Source organism: Mchenga conophoros, linkage group LG7 (assembly GCF_057382185.1).
Source record: "Mchenga conophoros isolate Kocher_MC1m ecotype Shallow Benthic linkage group LG7, M_conophoros_male_GT1.1, whole genome shotgun sequence".
Lineage (NCBI taxonomy): Eukaryota > Metazoa > Chordata > Actinopteri > Cichliformes > Cichlidae > Mchenga > Mchenga conophoros.
In genome coordinates this window covers 24,883,034-24,905,459 of record NC_140532.1, presented here as the reverse complement: position 1 = coordinate 24,905,459, position 22,426 = coordinate 24,883,034, and the positions used below count along the sequence as shown (strand labels likewise).

Genomic DNA, 22,426 nt, shown 5'->3' with positions numbered 1-22,426 from the left:
ATTTGTATGTGTAAAAAAGATTTGTGTGTGGAGTTAGAAAAAAAACCCCTGCAAGTTACAAGTACGGATTTTTGACCCTATTTTTCTTCCCTTCATCTGATTGGTCAATGTCATGTCAATCACAAATGTAACAATCCAATCAGAGAACAGATGGGTTTGGCTGTCGGAGGGGCGCTGTTTTGAACTGCAGGTCCTTGAAGGGTGATACCGTTTGAAGCTGGAGGATCGCTATATAAATATCTGATAGCAGCTAGGTCCCCTAACTTTCAGTAGCTGTTGAAAGGATAAAGTTGTGGTATATCAGTGGTTAGAAATAACATTATTACTTTAGGATTAGTTTAACACAAAGTCAGGGCTGACCCAGGACCATTGCTGTGAGTCACAGTGCGCAGCATAAAAGTCCTTTCACATCGGATGCAGGATACGCTGCTAATGCTAACTGCTAACTAAAAGCAAAGGATCCAGAATTTGTTGCGCTGGCTGCTGAGCTCTGTGGGTTTTTGCAGCAGCTCTACCTGTACTAGATGCACCTGCTCCTTGTCTTTTCTATCTCTGACTTTATGTCCTCTACAAGAGTTTGGTTTTTTTGCTAGTTCTTCAAATGTTCAATAAAAACATGTATGCTAACTCATAACGAAGAAAGCTTTGTAATGAAGACTGTCATTTCCAAAACACTGCCCGCCCCCACCCCGCGGTCCGCAGCGCTGTTGAAAAGGCTGTGGAAGTCCCTGTATTAAACACGTAGACCTGTGACACAAAAATCACCAAACTCGGACGACCACAGACTGTTTTCCTTCGTGGTGATGAAGGAAAACGCTGGGTTGGCATGTAAAAGGGCATTTATTCCCTTCAAAGACCTGCAGTTCAAAAAAAGCGCCCCTCGACAGCCAAACCCATCTGTTCTCTGATTGGATTGTTACATTTGTGATTGACATGACATTGACCAATCAGATGAAGGGAAGAAAAATAGGGTCAAAAAGCCGTACTTGTAACTTGCAGGGTTTTTTTTCTAAGTCCACACACAAATCTTTTTTACGCACACACAAATTCTTTTTACACATACAAATCTTTTTTACAAGTACAAAATATTTATGACCACATTTTGAGCCCATATAAGAAGGCTCGATTTAAAAAGAAAAAATTGAAGAAGAGAAACATTAGAAAGCAATATTTAATCATGTGTTTCGCCTGTATCTTACAGCACAGCTTTCCACCATCAAACTGACTGCTAAACTAACCATTACAGCTGTACCACTTTAGGATTGGGCTCAAAGAAACAGTGTGTTTTGTGCTGCAGATTTCAGCTGAGCCACTCTTGATGCCTCTGTGCTCTGTCTGAAACTTTGCTTTTACTGGTGTTTGAATTGAAACTTCAAAATGACAACACAAATTTTGTTCTTTGAAAATAGATGTTGTCTCATGGGCAAATGGGAGGTCTCACAACTCCGCTGAAACCATCTACCTTCAGTATAAACTTTTCTTTCTGGTGTGTTCTGTGTTAGCTTGTTAGTTTGCAGGTGCTGTCGAGTGTAACCGCAAAAATGGAACCAAATATAGAACCTAAAGGGAAAAGCAAGCTGAATTTTAAATTTTAAAGGGTTAGGATTGGTCAACGAAAAACCCTAAGAGTCCTCTGCCTTCTGTTTGCAATTTTGTTCTGAGAACGGTGTTACAGTACAAAAGCGACAGCTGGTATTGTGAACTGTGACATTTCTACTCACTCATAATCCTTAATTATTTTCACTGGGCCTTCGTTTAGCTCTTCAGGTCATCTACAGGCTAAAACAACCCTTTTAGCTCCAATCCCTTAATAAGCTACCTTGAATTTAAGGCAGCTTCCTTCTTATATGCTGCCCCTCACAAACAAAAGACAAACACGAGGTAGGAGGACCTCCATACTTCAGATGATCATATCAAGTTTCTACACAGACTGTCAGAAACTGAGCAATTACTGCAGACTGAAGCTTGGGCTCCTGGATCTTGGAGAATACTTGTACTGAACTCATTATTTCTGGCCATGTTTAATATGAGCTTCCACCATTGTAATGGTTTATATATGACAGCGCAGAGGAAAATAAAAAGGCAAATTCATTGCAAAAATGAACTCAATGGAAAAAAAAATATTGAACTATTTAAGGAAATAAGTGCTAACTGGGTGATGCTCACAAAATGGTAGCGAGTTAACACCCCTTAATTAAAAATCTAGCACCTTTAATTAAGGAGCAAAAAAGCCAGAGGCCTCGGCTATGTGTGAAAAAGGTTTTTTTGGTTAAAAATTAAATCCAAGAAAAGGAAACAGCACTAGCCTCAAGCCAACGTTTCAGACATAAAATAATGATTCACTACGGAGTGGCTGAAGATTATAGGTAAAGTCTTTCCACACAATCAGCTGCTGACTTGCTCTTTGTACAGCCACTCTGCACGCATACTGAAGTTGATGATTAAACAACATAACAGAAGAATTAAAAAAAAATAAATAAATAAATCATATCTCAATTATTCTGTTTGATACTGCGATCATGGATACTCATAGAATTTGGAAAAATTGTGCACAACTTAAGAAAAGATTGTCATTTAATTATTTATTTCCACAAACTTGCATAATGATAAATGATAAATCACTCCCTGCCGCAGCCTGGCAGGGAGTGATCGTGGACTTTAGCTAAAACTAAAGGGAAATGGCAAAACCCGGGGACTTACTACAAAACAAAAATTATTTAAAGATCGATCACCATGTTGATTATCTGTAAATAGTTGGTAGAAGTCAAGGCTGTAATTAAACACTGAATGGCAAATTTTCCAATACCATCCTGTTTTCTGGCGACAAAGCAGGACATCTCCCTCGTGCATTTGGTGTAAAGTTTAGAGATCTTATTAGCTGACGTAAACAATGCCATACTGGCAAGGTACTGTATTTTGGTTGGGTTGTCATGTTAATTTCCTGTGAATCACACGGAGGATAAGAAAGGCAGACAAAAGATTCAGAAACCCAGCCTCATTTGCACTCAGAAACACACACGTGCATAAATTAAGTGCAGCTGGACAGCTATTCATTGCAGTGAAGTGGAGGCTCTCATCCCAGCAGAGAAGCTCTTTCAGTTAGGTCTATGGAAAAACAGGCTTAGCAGCTGCTGTAAGTCTGCAGTGTCTGGTCTCTCAACCACTGCTGTCTGGCTGGAAAAGCACTCTTCATCCAGCCAATAAATCTAGCCATAACTAATATACAGTGTTAGTATATTCATAATCCAAATGTCACACATTCAAACTCCCAAAACAATTAAAGCTTGACATCAGAATACAACATTTATTTATCCCTGTTTTACATCATTCTGGATTTGGATTTATTGGCTGTCAGAAACGTGAAATGGTTTTTGTTACTGGTAACTAAAGGGTAGATCTATTTTTAGTTTGTACAAAAACTCCCCAACTTTTCATAAACAGTAAAAACATATATAGTTCATATCGTCTAAAGGGCTTTAAGTGGCCTAGAAAAGCATTATGTAAATGCTGGAATATTTTGATTTACCAAAGTCTAAAATGATGAGATCAGTGCATTTACAAGTAATCCTAAGTGTGCACTCTGTAAGGGAGCAGATAAGAGTCAGAGTCCACGACCACCTGCTGTTTAACCTTTTAGTTTGTGAGGGGCGGCGAATCACAAGAAGTTCATTTAAAGGGAAAGGTGCTGAAACAACTTATTTCAGACAGAGGATGACCTGAGGGTTATAGGAAGCTGCTGTAGTCAAGTCAAAGAACAAAAAGCTGAGACAGAAAAGAGCTTTTACTCCTCAGAAAATGTAAGAGTTATTGTGACACTGATTTCAGCTAGCCAGACTCACATTGCCTCTGTTTTAACAGCTATTTAATTTGATATGCAGAACAAGGTTCTCTCATTTACATGGCTCTGCAACTAACTACAATCATGAAGCTTGACTGAAATCATGCTTAGTTCACCAGTCCATGCGCTCCACGTCCTGCTGGGAGTAAGCGCTACATTATTCCAAATTCATGTTACTGAATTGAATTTACAATGAAAAATGGCTTTGAGAACCTACCATGTTTGACAAACTTTATTAATCATCAAAATCCTGCATACTTAAACTAATGGTTCAATCTAACGTCAATGTGAGGAGACAATTCTTCCACACACTAATTTTATTTGTTACATTGCCATGACCCAACCTGGTGACACTTCATGCTCTAACTGCACTTTCCTTTAGCCTCGTTGGCTGCTACAATTACTACCAAGAGTTAATACTAGCCAGAAAATAGCGAGAGAGTCGGGTTTGAGAGTAAGAAGATGAATTGGAGGGACAAATTCTATCAGGCAGATTCAGGACTAAATGTCACTGGAGACAACAAAAGATGTGACCTTTACTGAAGAGGGGGGACAGTCGGCAGACTGCTGGCCTGACTTGAATGATAAAAGACATGACGTGAGACACACGTGAACACGCCTATTCAGACATACACGCAGTCTTCTATCTCATATACGCACATACACAAAGTGTGTCCATCAGTTACAAGAAAAGAAAAAGTAAGACGTCAGTTAATTTGTGTTTTAAATAAAAATCACTGATCCTTTTTGAAGGATGATAATAAAGAACCACTTCCAAATGGTCAAATACATTATAAGCCTCCAAGTTTGATGAGCACTGTTCATCAAAGTGCAGCTTTTGCAGCACCTTAATCTCATGCAAATATTTTTGTTCTCTCCATAGTGGTTTGTCTGTAGCCAAACAAGTTACCATTTATTTAAGTTAATGAAATGTTTCATTTTTTTAATTGATCCAGATCCAGGAAGTAGGAGGTATTACGTCTCAGATCACCTTTACTTTCTGTGCTCCTAGTGAACTATAAAAATCATAATGTACACTACACAGTCTGATCATGACATCAATAAGGAAATTGATTCAGATCGGCGCATGCAATCTTATCAATATTCTGTCCTTTTAAAATACTTTCAAAACAGCATGGCTGATCCCTGTGTCGACAGATAGCTCTAATCCCATTCTGATTCTTTGAGTAATGCATTTATTTATGACATACAACATACACTGCACTAGGAATTTTAATTTCAACAATATCTTTTCTTCCAATAATTTTTATTTGAATAAAAAATTTGAAAATTATGCAAAATTTGAAAATTATTTGAAATTTGAATTTGAATTTGAAAATTTAATTTTTAAAGCAATATCAAGATAAAACTGTCATGTTTTTAATGTATTTTTGTGTACAAAGCTCTCAAGTTGTCTTCTCTTATCTTTGCATCATAAATCAAGAACTCCTATTTCCTCTACAATGCTGGCTCTTTTCTCAAAGACGCAATTTAGTTCAGCTTGATGACAAAAAGAACTTTTGGTCAACAAAAATACTCCAGTAAAAGTTGAAGTATTGAAGCAACTTTACTCAAGTAAAAGTGAAAACATACAGGATTTACGCAACTGAATTTAACAAGACGTTTTGTAAGCCGTCCTGGCTGCTGTCCATCCCCTACACTGACACTATACTGTTTATACTGTCTTTAACTAGACGGTATACAGTTGGTATAAAGGTGGAATTCAGTGAATGAGTCTGAGCATCATCAGCTTAAATTCAAGTTCATTTCTGCTACACTTGACATAGCCTAGCATAACCATGAGGACCACACCCACTGTGCATCAGTCCAAGACAATGCTTCAAACTCACCACAGTATGACAAGCTGTGCAATCCAGCACTAAACTACACAGTAGTTTTGACATTTGAGTAACGCAAAGTTAGTATAGCTTACTTTGTTTACAGGACATTTCACAATATTGAAACTACATCATACAAACTTCACTGTTCAGTCCTTTAAATCTAACCTTGCTTCTCACTCCCCTGTCCTGTCTAACGTCTTACATCGTTTGTCTTTGTGACTAAAGTTAGCTTGAATTCTTTTCTCTCCCTGAAACATACAGCTCCGCACCTTCACACAACACAGCGTGCAACAAGCTTTGTTGAGCTGATTGAAATGTTAACTTAAAAAAGCACTATTTAGGTTCTGAAGTACTTAAACCACAACCTAGAGTAACGAGCCTGTTTGTAGATGTAAGTAGAAAATAATTTTTAATATGTAGAAGTAGAAAGTACAGCTTTTTGTGTAAAAATGTAGGAAGTAAAAGTAAAAAGTTATCTGTGGTATAATAAGTAGAGAACAGATACCTGAAAAATTCTATGTAAACGCAATAGCATTGTATTTGTACTCTGGTCAAAAAAATCTTAAATCACCAGCTATTTCATCAGGTACACCTTGCTAATATTAGATGGACGCTCCTTTTTGTAAATAAATAAAGAAGTGGCAAGTTTCTTGGGGACAAGCTTTACTGCTCACATATGGAGCTGAACTGTATCCTACGAGTTTCTTCTTTCATGTTGTTGAACTGCTGATTACATTTAAAACGTTTAAAGAGCTTGGAAGGGGTTAAGACGCACAAATGCATATTGGATTAGCACTGGGAATAAAAAAAAGCAATACAGACACATTTTCAGATAGTTTAGTTGACTTAATCTACAAACAGAGCTGTAACTTTCAGCACTGGGAATAGGTTGCTGTAACAGGGTGATGGCTGTGCTTAAAGACGTGCATTAATCTCGTGTTTTCTTGTAAGAAGCAGTTTGCGGGTGGCATGAGACAAAGCTAGGAGGGTCTTGGAGGCTGCCTGCATCCCAATGTATGTTGTAAGTCACTGCAGCTCAGCTGTTCATGCTTGAAATGCTAGTTGGCAGTGCTGATTAGGCAGGGCCTCATAGCCTGGCTCATATTGCAGGCCCTTGCTGATTGGGAAGGAGAGCCTGTCTTGGTCTGACTACCTCTGCTGACCTTTTACTAAGATGGACATCTCTCACCGCAGCAAAAGTGCATGTGTAACAGGGTCCATGGTTTTGAGATTTTGGCTTTACCTTCGTGTAAATGTGCAGGGTTGACAACATGCCTTTAATGCAGAAAAAAAAAATTCCAGGCTATATGAATAGCTCAGAGCTTATTTAGTGTTATTTCTAACAAGGCTCTGTTACTTATTGCCAAGAGAAATGTTCACAGTAGCTACCATTTGTGCACACATGTTAGATTATTATCAGCACTGAAAAATTAATGATCTTCAAACTTAAGAACTGTGTTAACCGAGGACAGAGACAGTTAAAGTAACTCATCTAAACATACGAGGAATTTATTTTGGGTATCTATGGAAACAGTTGAAACAAAGAACGTAGAGCCAAACTGGTACTTTTCCCTTGCGCGGAAAAAAGATCTAACAGCTAAGTCTCTATTAATCAGAAGACAGACTGTATCCATATTTGTATTGTATAATGCTCAACATCCAAACATAAATATAGAACCCGTTCCAGGACAAAAACTGAGAGTCTTCTGCAATTAAGGTGCCACTTAAACACAGCAGCCCAAAAATATTCATCTAATTTACAAGTGTGTAATCATAATATCAAAAAAGCCAATAATTTTAAATCAGAGAAAGCATAATTTACACGAAGACTAGAAAGTAAAACAATAAAAACTTCCAGAGAGATGCCAGCAGAAAATCTGCTTTTTAAGTGTCTTTTTAAGCACCTAGAAGATCATTGTTTTACAAGATTTGTTATCTTCATTTAAAAAAAGATTTAAAATAAAATGCAACATACAAAACTGCTTTGGGGAGGCCTTAAATGCATTGGCATTAACATTGCGTTCCGTTCATGTCAATAAAGCAACTGGAAAAAAGGAGAATAACTGATGGACAAGGCAATCGCTGTTGTAATCTTGCAACAACTGGGATTTTGTGCAGGAGCTTTGTAGATGCTGATACAATCAAAATAACCCTTCTTCCCCATTTAAAATATCTTTTTTAATATCATTAGAGAATAAAAGCAATACATGAAAAACAAGCACAGGTGGCAGAAAGAAAAAACACACAAAAGCAAAAAACACCAAACAAGGCTTATTAAGCCATCCACAACAGGCCACTTTGTAAACACAGATATCAGCAACAGCTCGCATATTCCTAACACACAAGCACACACAGATACACAACTAAAACATAACACACACACACACAAAATCAGCAGGCCTTCACCCACGCGCTGAGCAAACAGTCCACTTCATGAATATCAATACGAAATGTACAGGACCACCTGCTATACAATATAAAGGCCGTGTGCAAAGAAAAAGATCAGAAACACGGCTGCCATACAGTTCCTGACTACACATAGCCCGTCAGCTGCACACCAAATAAAGCAGCACCAGATAACTTACCCTCCATTCCACTGACATATCCACTGGAGCCACCAGCACACTAACATTTGCTACTTCAAAAAAGTAAAAAAAAATATATATATTTTTGGTTAAACCTGATGTTTTGTTGCTCTTTCAAAAAGAAAAGGAACAAAAACCAAAGCCTTTGGGAGTCCATATCAATACCCACATCTAATCAGAAGCTAGTCAACTTTCATAGAGCACATTTATTAGTGAGGGCTCTGGTTTGGTCACGTTTTCTTGATTGGGGCCCGTCTTTGAATGACAGCAGGGCAACACAACTGTGAGCCAGTTCTGTCCTCCTCTTCCTCTAGTAAACCAGCAGAATAAGTACAAAGGGGAGTCTGAAGATGCCAGTCCAGCCAATCAATAACATGGATTTTAATAAAGGGAGGTGGGGGAGGTTTGCTACTTAGTCTCCTCCTGCAGAGGTAACCATGACAACCCCAAATGACCCTACAGGAAAATGGATGAAGCAATCTTTTAGAGATACGGAAGACCCTTCAAATCTGTTAATAATACAAAAGAAATTATTATTTTCTGTTAACCTTTATTTAATACAAATTAATTTAAGCAGCAGCCTCTTTGACACACACACACACACACACACACACACACACACACACACACACACACACCCTTTTACTTTTAGCCTCAGCCAAGTATCATGTCATTTATCAAAATGTCCACTGACCCATTTTAAATGGAGAAAACTCAGGTTTAAATATTTTTGTCCCCACAAAGCTGTTGAGGGGACGGTTTAACATTATCATCAGCTCACGTCAGAGGCATAATTTCTCACTTGATCAATTTATTAGATTCAATAACATTCGGGTCATGAGGCACTTCCTTTCTTTTTTCAGCCTGCTGAAACACTAGAGTGATGATGTGGAAAGCAATGGAAAATTAAAAGGCTGACAAGATTAGCTGCAATATCACGTTTATGGTTGAACAAGATGATGACAAATGCAGCAATTTCCTCTACAAGATGCTGCTGAGCCAATTCAATTATTACTGTGCTTCCTTGAGGATCCACAGAGAGGAATGATTAAAAAAACAAAAAACAAAAACAAAAGATAGCAACCGCCAATGATTTAGTAACGCACTGCTCCTTTACAAAACACGAGCAACAAACACTACTAAGCGTAATGAGAGTCTGATTAATAGTAAATGGACTAGTACTTGTACAACGCCTTTCCACTCAGTTTTGAGCACTTAAAGTGCTTTCACTACAAGTCTCATTTACTCAGTCACACACATTCATACAGTGCTTTTATATATACACACCTAAGCATTTTTATGTAATATTCACACTCACATGGATGAATTGGAAGGCCGTATAGCTTATGGCCATACTACCCTGATGATAAAGAGGATGGAAATACTAATTTTACCACAATTCTGAGAAAGAAAGAAAAAGCTCCACAAAATCCCAAATGTTTGGGAATGACAGCAACTAAGCCATAAAGTGGTAGGCTACATAAAATCACAGAGCAGGGTCAGTGGACGCTGAGGCGCATAGTCCACAGAGTCAATCAGTACTGACCTCCAAGCTTCACGTGGCCCTCATGTTATCATGCTTCTCTGTCTGGCAATGCAACAAATGTGTCTGGGTTTGGCGGTTGCCATGAGAATGGTACTTATCTGTTTGGTGGGGGGTGAGGGGATTATAGTGTGTGGTTGTTTTTCAGGAGTTGGACTCGGCCCCTTATTTCTAGTGAAAAGAACTCTTAATGCTTCAGCAAGACATTTTGGACGATTTCATGCTCCCAACTTTGTTTGTTTGGGAATGGGCCCTTCCTGTTTCAACATGGCTGTGCATCAGTGCAAAAAGCAAGGTCCATAAAGAAATGGATGAGGGAGTTTGGTGTGGAAGAACTTCACTGGCCTGCACAGAGTCCTGACCTCAAACTGATAGAACACCTTTGGGACTAAGGACACTGTGAGCCAGGCCTTCGCCTCCAACATCAGTGTCCATCTCAGAAATGTATTTCTCAAAGAAGAGTTGAAGCTGTTATAGCTTCGACTCTGTCAGGGTGGGCTGACATATTATTAAACTCTATGAATTACGTATGAGATTTCACTCAAGTTCATACATGTGTTCCTGCCTAGCTCTGGAAACCCTGGGTTAATTTAGTGAGTTGATAACCAGCTTCTCGTGACCGCTTATCCTGACTGGCAATGTTAAGGTAATTAAATAGAGATAAGGTAAGTTAAAGGATACCCCGGTACGTTGTGAGTCTGTTCTTTTAGTGGCAGACAGCAAAGCTCCACCATGTTTACCTGCCCCTTAAGTGAACTGGTAAATACTCTTCACACAGACTGGTATGAGATTCTGTCCATATCATTGTGCTTCAAGCCTTATTCCCATTAAAGCTCATTCTGGTAACCTAAAAATACTTTTCATCAGCAGCCAAGCACACATAATAATTATGGAGGAGGGTGAACACCAAAAACAGTCATGTTATAATGCGTCATCTCACCCACCAACAGCATAGGGACCAGCTTATCTCATTAAATTGACTCTGCTTACACTGAACCTGCTTGGTTTTTGAGGTTAGTTGCATCCTTCGGAGTTCTCTTGGAGTAATTACAGGTGAACGTTATCCAGACAAGCAGGGATTTGGAGGGATAAGAAGCTTTCAATTGGATGATCACCATGGGAATTTGAACGCCAGTACTAACACTGATAGTGTATGTCAATGTTCAGAATATTTTATGCTTTAAACAATTCAACTCTTAACAACTTATAACAAAGAAATACATCACCACTTAAAATTAATATCAAGGATACTCTTAAATTATCCACCAACTGTAATTTAAGCCACAAATGCACCAGCAACTACCTATCTTGTGACTCTGGTGGGAATCAAATTTGCTGACATACCAGAGATGAAGGCACTTTAAGCAGGTTTAAATATTTAAACCTGCTTAAAGAAAACATGAAAACAAACATAGTTAAGTACTCAAATAAATTCAGCAATATGCAAAAGAGAGCAGGGTGAGAATAAACTAAAGAGATGCAGAATTACCTCACCGCTACTGGTTCTTGCCAAGTCTCTGATTATTAAAGCTCAGGATATTCAGCTGTGTTTCTGTTGGCACAGGCTATGCAATGCTGAAGTTAAGGATGGCAACAGCAAATGGCCCGGGAGCTGGTCCTGTCTGTTGAATACATTCACAACCAGCCTTAAATCCATATACAGATATTTAGTAATGTGATAAGGTTGGTAACATAACAATAGATGATGTATCTAACAATATCTTGGATTTAGAGAGGACCGTAAAAATAGCCAAGACTGTTCTCCGTGTATTTTAAATTTAAAAAGCACAATAACTGTCAGGGAATAGGAAGTTCTGACATTGGAGGGTTAATAGAAGTATTTGCTGTTGTGGAGATTTTCCATAATACTGATTTTCCTTTATTTCTTTGTTTGCCTTGATTTGTCTGCAAATGTACATTTTGTACAAGGCAGAGAGAGAAAAAATAAAGCAGCTATTAAAACAGCAAGGTTAACACTACTGAGGAAGGCCAGCTTGAAAAAAAAAAAAAGAATGGTTAAATTAATGCAATTAAATGGGCTTTTTACACAATTTCACGCACCACGTAGTCAAATCGTTTAACAATAGACTGTGGTCATTTAAACTTAGTGGCTCAGATATATGTTTCTGACAAAGCATAGAAGTGTACCAAATGGCAGTTCTATATTCTAATTCGTCAACTGGAGACATGTGTGCTGAATATGACCTGGAAGTCCGGAGGTCAAAATGGCGAGACAGAAGATGGCCCCTAGGGAGGTCGAGAACGACCAAGCTAAGATCCTGTGGGACTTCTACATATAGATGGACAAACTGGTGATGGCTAACCAACTGGACATATTAGTGGTGGACAAGCAGAGGAAGACGGCCATAGTGATATATGTAGCTATACCGACTGATAGCAACATCAGGAAGAAGGAACACGAAAGCTCAACAGAGAAGGCAACAGTGATCCTAGTGGTAATCGGAGCACTCAATGCAATGACTCCTGAGCAAGGCAATGGCAAATGGATCCAGCAGATCCCAGGAACAACATCAGAGTTCTCTGTCCAGAAAAGCACAGGTCTAGAAACAGCAGATATACTGCGCAGGACCCTCAAGCTCCCAGGCCTCTGGTAGAGGACCCAAGCTTGAAGGATAATCACCGCCTGCAGGGGCGAGAGGGGAATTTTTTAAATTTTGTTTTGGGTTTTGTTTAATAAAAAAGATAACTGGATGTCTGGTTCTAATTTCCCAGTGTGGCCTTTAGAGATACAATCTCTGACACCCCTGGGTTAAGTCTTTAGTATGGGGTCTCTATGGCAGTACTGGATAATCCCTCTTTTGTAGTGCTGGCTGTACAACAGTAGGCAATAGTTTACCACTGGGCCTTGCACCTATTTAGTAAGGATTTAGGGTCAGAGGTCATGATCCAATCAAATACATTAGTGTTGCTTTCATGGTATATAAGACCTTACTGAAAGCCCATTAACTACAATAAGCCTCATTTTTAGCTCTCTTGACTTCCAGCCACTATATAAGCTCAGAAGACCAAAATAGCAGTAGTCAGCAGTTACCACAGAAACCTGATCACTCTGCCGTCTTGCTGTTCTTACGGGGGTTACCACAGCAACAGAGACAGCTGGTTGCCGTCAGAGTGCTTTCATCAAATGGCCATCTTCAGTAAGCACCTTATTCTGCTCTTGGGCACGGACAATAGAACAGCAAATACAATACACAACCTGAAGTTTCCTGAGGTTAAAGGCCATTGGTGGCTCATCCCTGCACTGAAAGATAAAGTGACCCTCTCACGCAAACAGCCAAAGCAATATCCAGCTTTAAAAAAAAAGTATTCCAAAATTACCACTGATGAAAGAACATACACTGATGGATTGGTTTGACTAAGGTATGGCCCAAAGCAATCCTCCCACAATGAAAACATACCTACATATGCCAGCTGCATTCCCATGAGCTCATCCTTATTAGTAGGGATATTGTTGGCAATTTAACATTAAGCTTCCAAAGAAATGCCATAGACCATGCTGATCAGGGCTTTAAAATCCTACTCAGTGTTTTTGCTGCATGCTGAAAAATACTGCTGCCCCTTAAAAAGCAACAGACTTAACTACACATGGAACAGTTATCCTCATGTGGGGTGTGCTGCATTACACTCCAAAGCCAGGGAAAAATAAGAAACAACAACAAGAAATCTGTGATTGTTCTGTTCTATCAGCACAATACTAAGAATGAGACATATGTTTATATGTTGACAATGTTTACTTAAAGCCAATGAATTATGTTCATCAATTACAACTGGCTCAATTATTCACTGTTGTACCCTTCTGTTGGTATAGGATGTCTTAATTTTGCTTCATGGTAAATGTTAGAAACAAACATTCCAATGAAGAGAGGAAGTAGTGAGATTTGAAATACAAAACACATTTGCTGTTTTGTAATGTACCAGTCGCTGGCAATTGCCGGGGTGCCAAGCAGACTCTCACTCTGACAAATATATTTGTTTTGTTCTATTACCAGCCACCCTACAAAAGTACTAGTTCTTCAAATGTCTACACAGAGTCAAATAATCAGTCTTGATCAGGTTATTTGAAACAGCTCTCAGAGTAGAAAATTCTGATAATTTTCTGGCCCTTGATTTTACTTGGGGGGTAAACTCTCTCACCAATAGAGGATCATTGTTAAAAAGTTTAGTGGCTGCTTCCTGGACTAATCAGTTGGGTGGTTTCCAGGATTTGGGTATAGTGAGGGAAAATCTTCAGAATGCAAAATGAGAGCAAATGCAAAGCTAAATATTCGTGGACTTAATGACACGCTGTCCTGATAGGCTGGTGACGGGCACTGGCCACTTCCTGATGCGAGTCGCACAGGCAAGGCTACACCATTTCTTTTCATAGGCTAGTGATTAGGTGACGTTGAATGTTATAACATATGGGATAAGGATGGTTTCCCCACAATAAAAATACTGGTGGCCAGCAGTACTATCCCCCAGCCTCCTAGCAAATGGGATTAATTTGAAAATCCGAGGTGATATTCTTCTTGAGTTACTGCATTCATAAGATTTTCAGAAAATTTGATCTCTGACCTTGACCTTGAGGTCGAAGTCACTGAAACTCGTCCAAGATTTTTAGCAGATGGTATGAATTTCAAAAATGCTACATGGTCTTGTTCCCGAGTTATTGCCTCTACATACTTGGGTGTCCATGGTGTCCACGCTGTCCGCCCAACAGGATGACAACAATACTCCATCAGCGTTTTATATGGCTGAGGGGTGAAAAGAAAAGAAAAGAAAAGAAAAAGAAAGAAGCTATTTCCAGAGTCCATAACAAACATAGGATTATGTTTGGGTGGATAGCGCTACATAAAACAAAGGATCGACGCTCCATTGACAATGTGACCCAAATTATTACTGATAAGTACATAAACAGAGAAGATTCATATACGTGGCTGCTTGCTCTGCAAAGCTGTCAGCTGGGCTACTTGCCTAAAAGAACAGTTACAAGTCATTATTACTATACAGAAGTTGGTTGGAGGAGAAATACAATCAGTGCAGAGAGAGACTCAGAAGCTAAAGTCAGTGCAGAACAGGAAATCAAACAGTTAAACTTACATTAATAAATATTTTGTGAATATAAAGTAACACTGTCTGCTGGCTTTTCATTCATAAAAGTATCCGTATCTTAATAGATGGGTTACTATGCTATTTAAATTGCTGCACAGGCCTGTCCTCAGATGTCTTGACTGACAGAGAGCCAGTGTACTTCATTAATATCAACTGATGGATGCAGGAGCAGTCATGAGGGAAGCTATTATGTTTCTGCGACACCACATTGACTAGAAAACAGAGAAATTTCAACAAACAACAGAAATACTCCAACAGATTTTACTTCTTGGTATCATAACTTCTTGATCCCAAATGTATCTGAAGCCCAGGTGATGATTATTGATTTCAGGCAAAGCAGGCATGTGGCCAAAGAGTGCATTATGCATTATGAAGGGGTGGAAATGGTTACACAGCACAAATATTTTGGTAGAGATTTTAATGATTAGCTTCAATTTTATAGAAACACTGAGGTATTTGTGAAGTGGTAGCAACACAAAATTCACATTTTCCCTTCGTGCCAGTCTTTTATCAGTGTTTTATACAGAGGCTCATGTGTTTGTCCTTTATCTGCTGGTTTCACAGGCTTCCTTTAAAAGATAAAAACTGTCTGAACAGAACTTTTAAAGAAATACTGGTTTGAAACCAGCAAATCAGCATTTTGTGGTCATCTATTTGAGGGTGAAATTATTCAGCTGGCATCAGTGTGTCCTTAATAAATTAAAAAAATGCTCATGCCTTCTGCAATTCAGCTACCATAACACTTCAAGCCATTTTTCCCCCATTTGTTTTTTTCTGTAAGTCATCATGTCTAATGGTTATCCCTGTGTTTTATGTTGAAGAAATGCTCCAAACAAACAGCTGCCAAGGTTCACAATTCACCCTGAAAGTATTGATCACATATATATACTCAAACTTACCATGAACTTAGATCGATAAACAATCAATTAACCTGGGAGAAAATCTTTGCAGGCTTAATATGTTCTTACAGTTAGCATTGCATGTACGCTACTTATGCGAGACACAAGGTAACGTTACAAATGTTCGAAACATAGGAAAAAAGATATCTGAGCATCTGAACAAAAAAAAAAAAAAAAATATCAAGAGGGAAAAAGTTATCTATACTGTGTCATAGTTACTTATAAGCATATCGTACATCTACATGTTTGCTTGGTTTTTTTGTTACATTCACTGTAATATTGACCAAAAGAATGCCCAAATCGCTCTTCTGCACACGCCGTAATGGAGCGAACACTCTTTTGAAAAGGACCCAGAGTCTCTCGTCTACATCAACACAAGACAGCCAGTGTTAATTTATCTACACTCCTGTTTCCAACAGTTTGTTCCTTACATACCGTCACAGTAACATACCAGAAATGTCACTGTGAAAGCTAGCTATAATTGGTGTAGTCTGTCAACTGTCTCTCCAAGTCAGTGATGGTGAGCACAATACTCCATATGGACATCCATGGAGATTTAAAAAAAAAAAGTTGTAAACAAGAATTACTGTTTGTCCATGGTTTCTGTGTCCACAGAAAAGTAAGTCTCAAGACATTTACTTCTTACTTCTTAAATCCAAGGACTATTAAAGTAATAATAACGCCAATAGAAACAGTCCTATGCCACTGTTGATTTCTTCGAGTTCACATCCATGATAAGATCATCATGTCCTCCTAAGACAGTTTAACACCATACAATAATTAGTCTCAAGGCTACTGAACGAAGTGATACAATCTAGAAAGCTGTACGTACTGACCTCAATTCTGATCAAGTATAGACTGACTGTAGAACTACTGAACCACTTCCTCACAGCACCCTACAACAAACAGACCAAAATGAGAGCAAAAAAGGAAGGCACAACAGTTACATTTACCTAAAACCTACTTTGCTGAAAAGAAGGGGACAGGAAGGTAACAGCTATTGAGGTCAAACGTATGTACAAATGAGTCCCATCTGTGTGTGTGTTTATGACTGTGACACAAGGTAACTGTTCACAGAAGTGTGCAAAGTAGTTGATATTTGCGGGTCCATAAGTTTAGAAATCCAGGTGGATGTTGAAAACTGAGAGGAATTGCCAGTATATTTCAACACTTCCATAACACCTTTGGGAAAATTTAATTCATGATATCAAAATATTAGTCTGGTTAAACAGAATTCTGCTGCATTAGCACATATTTTATCTGTATTTGTTCACCTCTTATAAAGTCACATTCCTTTTGCTCAACTGTAAAAATAAATAAAGAAAAGAAAATTGTTCAATAAGCAGATACAGAAAAATTATAGCTGTCACATCCATATACTATCCTACATGTACTGCCAAATTAGTTCTACTTTATATAACAAGAATCAATAAATATGGTGCACATTTATCTTTTGCTGTACTGAAGAGGACAAACATGTTGGAAGTGACTTCCCAGGCTTTTCTCTCCTGCTACCATCTGTCCTTATTAGAAAGAGAGAACAGATTTTAGAGCCAGAAAGCAATTCGGCACATTTCCCACCAAACCTGAACACCGACCTACAATGTCAATGCTGCACAGAGCTCAAAATAGACTAGTCACTCTAACTGCGATGTCTCAAAATATAGCTCATTTTAAAACAGTAAAACACTGCAAAAAAAAAAAAAACCAAACAAACAAAAAAAGGATAAAGCCATTTACATTTGAGCTCTAAATTAGGATTATCTAGAAGTTTTTGTTCCTCTTACCTTCTACACCTACTTGAGAGGAGATGATCTTCTGAACAATACGCAAATCAGACACCCCTGAGTTCTTTCTCACAGCCACACAGTCTGCTGCGAAAGCTTAGCAGGACTTGACGAGCCTTATGAAAGCTTCATCTAGCCCCAAAAATAAGAGATAAAGTAAGATATTCCATGTATAGCAGGATGGTTTCCTATAAAAATGATCTTACACAAAGGATTTCCAGAGACGATTTTAGTGTTTCGAATAAACACTAAAAATTGCCATGGTTTGTTTCCTGTTGCAGTGTTTGTTGGACCCAAGCCGTTTTCACAACAAAGCTATTTCAAAGGATAGCCTATAAAAATGGGTCCCGCTTAACCATGTCAACAAACACTGTTGAGTTTATTACTTAAACCTAAAGAGCCAAATGAACGTTGTGTTTTTGTAGTCTGTCTGTGCTTATTGTCAGGAAACACCCAAGAAGTCACGAATGACTTCCTGCAAAGATGTGCGGAAATAAGAATATCCACATCCAACATTACATATACACTGTGTTGGTGAGAGTATTGTTCAAACAAGAATCAGTGGGATTGGCCAAATTTTGCATGATAGTACTTCCAGTTTAATTTGCCAGGTGGCCGAGTATGATGACCACAAGGAAAGCACAACAGTTAGTAAATGTGTTTGTTCAAGGCATGTTTACGATCGCGAGCTCTGACTTGTAATTTTAAAAACGTCAGTCAAATAAGTGTACATCCTTTCATAAAGAAATGCAAACACTGTGCTCACGATCTCCTATAATCATATCCTGTGAACTGATCAGAACTATACTCATACTTGACCTCCTCTCGTCTGTGTTATGGATTTGCTGTAGATTTAATGCAGCATTATGTCCTTTGAGTTGCTGTTTAATAACAAACAAAAACAAACAAACAAAAAAACCACGCAGTAATGCTTTAATAACCGACCTGTATCAAACTGCAGACATGACAAAATGGAAAGACTGGCAGGCCTGTGTCAAAATGGGACAGAACTCAGAATAGTGGGCAGCGAGGAGAAGCTGCCAAATAAAGGTCACAGGTACCATCTCTGCTACAGCCAAGTAGAATGGTGTCCATAAACAACTGTGCATCTGATATAAAATTATTATATCTAATGAAAAAGTAATGAAGCACAGAAATACAAATTACTATCTAAAGCGGGAGTTAGCTACAACACCATTTAATTTGAAATCAGACAGTACTACTGCACTACAGGGCTTTTCCCTGGATGGAAATGCACCATCAGGAGTTGACTATGCACTAAAGCATGACTGGTCTGTACATCTTTAAAGCAATGACTAGAGTGTTATCTTATTTATTAACTTTTTTTCCCTCCACTGGAAAATAAGTGTATTTTCCATTTTCATAACCCCATTTTGGATGCACCACTTACTTCCTCAGAGGATTGTTGCCAGTTAAAGACGTATTGCCATTGTAACCTGGAGTCATTTCAGATGAACCAAGCACTGATAGTCATGTTTGTATTATTTATTTAAGTGGAAATGCAGATGTTGGAGTACGCAAGATGTCTATGCTTGCATGCTCTAACATTTCCATTAATATGTTTCCTTGGAAATGGCGTGCATGTTCAAAGGTAGGTCAGACATGTTAAGCATCTAAGCACACTTTAAACTATTAGCAGGAGTTGTATATTTTACACAAGTTTCATCTAAGTTGTTATTGCTTCTTTTCTGATTCATAAAATGACTGCCTGCAATTGTAAATCTAAAGATCTCCACTTTTAATTTCTTTAAAAAATAAATAAATAAAACTCCACCAACAACAACATTAAGCCATTACAAGATATTGCACAGTGTCATCCAATCAGCTGCACATTTCATAAACAAAGATTAGGCTCTAAACCACTCCTGGTGCAATTGCCGGTGTGCATGCTAGCTATGATCCCACATCAAAACAAGTTAGTTTTAGCCTCGACTGTGCAATCAAGACAGGATCAATGACATAAGCTCAGGCCTTCTGAAAACAATGAGCAGGTAGTAGAGTGAGCCATCACAGTATTGATCTAAGCAAAAAGGATTCCTGTAATGGGAGAAACAAGTACACTGGCTCACCTTAACGTCAACACTAGTAACACTTCAGAGGGAGGTGAGGGGCTGATTGGTGTCCAAAGACACACGTGCATACATATAGAAGAGCAGTGTGCTATGCTTGATTCAGTAGCATTTAAGACAGGAAATGCTAAGCTCACACCTCGCAGCGATCTGACTGAGCCGTAAGAAAGAAGCAGAGCGCAGACTGATGCTTCTGGAGACGATGCAACTCTGGTCAAAGCATCCATCTTCCGACATGCTCACTCACATAAACATGCACAAGAACACATGTTCATTCAAAGAGCAAGCTATTACTATGAAGAGGACAGAAAATGCATAGAGACGGGAGGTCCTTTTTTTGTGGTAATTTGAAATGCACACACGGTAAGGCTCAGAGAGAATACAGGGTAGGCGGTTCAGTCAGCATGTCCAGCTAGCTTGTAGTGCCGACCCTCTGTGCTAAAATGGTAGATCCCAGATTTCTCCCCATGCAATCTGCCACCAGCAACCATGGAGGCAAAACAGGAAGAAGACAAGAGAGGAGAGGGAGATGAGGAAAGATGGAACGCAACAGAAGAGGAAAGCTAGCATATTCCCTTTCCTCCTCATCCTCAGAGAAAACACACACACAAGAATATAAAAGGTCCATAAACAAAGACAAACACAGGGCAGACGGAAGGATGGTGATGGTACTTACATGAGGACTCAGTGCCGAACATGGCTGGGCCGGGAGCTGTGATGGAGAGAGAGGAGGAGGAGGAGAAAAGAGAGGAGAGAGAAAGGGGAGGGTGAGAGAGAAAGAGAGAGAAGGGAGGTTGATGAGCAGGCAGCTACACAGCGGGGGTCATCAAAGCAACACAATGCAGCCAGCCGGCCGTCGCTGCCTCCCAGACAGCCAGATGCCCCAGCTCCGCTATCCGTTGCTGCTTTAAAAGCCCTCCTCCAAACACACACAAACACACACAGCTAGTGCAGCTGCCAAAAAAAGGAGGCTTTTGGAGGATTAAATCAAGTACTAAATAAACATAAAATAAAAACTGGCAGAAATCCTTCACAGCCGCAGCAAATCCAGACACAGAGAAGTGGTTGTGGCTAGCTACTGCATCTCTGCTTTTCTGCAGTCTATATCCTCCTCCTCCTTATCCTCTCCATCACTCTCTCACTTCTCATTCCACTGTACGATTTACTAATAAAGAGAGAGACCGTGAGATTGTGGGGGAGAGGGAGAGTCTTTCCTGGGGAGAGGAGAGCTAAAAGGAGGGAGTGAAAAAAGAAAATCCGGCAAGGAAGCTCCTGCCACTGTTACTGCAGCCGTTGTAAGACAATAGCTATGCAAACAGAGAGTGACGTCAGGACAGAGGAGGGAGAGAGAGAAAGCTGTCAAAGACTGACTGACAACTACTGCTAGATGGAGAGAGAGAGGAAAGGAGGAAAAGAAAGGGGGGGGGGAGAAAGAAGGAGAAACACAAGCAGACTGGATGCAATAAAAGAGCAGATGAGAAAAAGATAACAGAGGAAAATATGAGAATGGACGAGAAACGGGAAAGCAAGGGGGAAGCATATTTAGATGATAAAAAAGAGAAAGAGAGAAAAGGCAGAGGTAGGGCTACAGATACAAACAGGACACACACACACACACACAATGAAGCAGCGAAGAGGGCTGGGGGCTTTCATCTGTTAGTTCGACAAATTGAAACAAGTATGAAGCAGAGCATTGGAGACTACTGTGTATTTACTTGCTATTGACACACACACACACACACACACACACACACACGCACACACACACACACGCACGCACGGCCATCAGCGAGCCAGAACAAAAATGTTCTGCCATGATCACAACATCATCAATCAAACTTGCACAGAAGACTTTAAGATTAAATCGCAATATTATCAATAATGTGAATTATTTTAGCAATAATAATAACAATAATAATAGCAACAACACACAGTAGATAGTTATGTAAGATTACAATTAAACAGAGCAACTGCAAGTGGAAATTATATAGAAGACAGAAAGAAACTTAATGGTAGTGTTACTCACCTGCTGTCATGAGACTGCTGTACAGTGGCATAAATATTGGTGTTTGCTCTGTTTGACAGTTATAGGTAAGCACGTATCTAAAGCACTATAAAAATTCATTAAAAAAAATTTAAATAAACAAAAACCTGCAATGTACCAAGAAACCGTTTAGTCAGTGTATTCAGGACACCATGATCCGCCTCTTTTAGGACACACATATACCCTGAGGTGCCAGTTATTGCACACTGTAACACCTTAATGAAGACTGGTACTAAATGTAATAAAATAAACACAAAACCCAGCAACTGTGCAGCGGCAATCTGCCCTAAACCTGCTTTAGGGAAATGAATAGATACAGTCTGCACAACAGCTTCTGTCCAACCAGCCTACAAACCTAAATATATAAATGGTCATCCAGCCGGACACTTTAATGGCCCCCACTGTGAATACGATGAAGACAGCTAGCATGTGGATTAGCTCAGCTGCTGAAGAGACGAGCGTGTACTGTTGGAGGCCTCTCATCTTTTGTGTCTCATACACCCACCTCCTCCTCCTCCTCCTCCACCACGTCTTTGTTCTTCAACCACAGGCAAGAGACCCCTTCTCTAACCCTGCTACTAAGTTAAAATATGTGAAATCAGCAGTACTGAGTCAAAACATAGTTTTCTTATAAGGAAAATCTGGTGTTAGGTTAGGATAATAAAAAAATATTTTAAGATTTACATC

At 39.2% G+C, this 22,426-nt stretch overlaps 1 protein-coding gene across 7 annotated transcripts in view; it reads right to left on the bottom strand.

Moving 5' to 3' along the window:
* Positions 1-22,426, bottom strand: part of LOC146570177 (suppressor of tumorigenicity 7 protein homolog) — a 59,797-nt gene that overhangs the window by 17,372 nt on the left and 19,999 nt on the right. For 4 of the 7 annotated variants that reach the window (XM_085283043.1, XM_085283044.1, XM_085283045.1 and 1 more), the window contains exon 2: positions 20,372-20,407. The exons of 1 other annotated variant lie outside the window; for it this stretch is intronic. In XM_085283043.1, coding sequence (XP_085139169.1) covers positions 20,372-20,393 — 22 coding nt within the window. In that variant the 5' untranslated portion in view covers positions 20,394-20,407. Of the gene's footprint in view, positions 1-14,490; positions 14,510-17,605; positions 17,909-20,371; positions 20,408-22,426 lie in introns of those variants that run through there. 2 more of the 7 variants (XM_085283048.1, XM_085283049.1) reach the window with 2 other exon arrangements.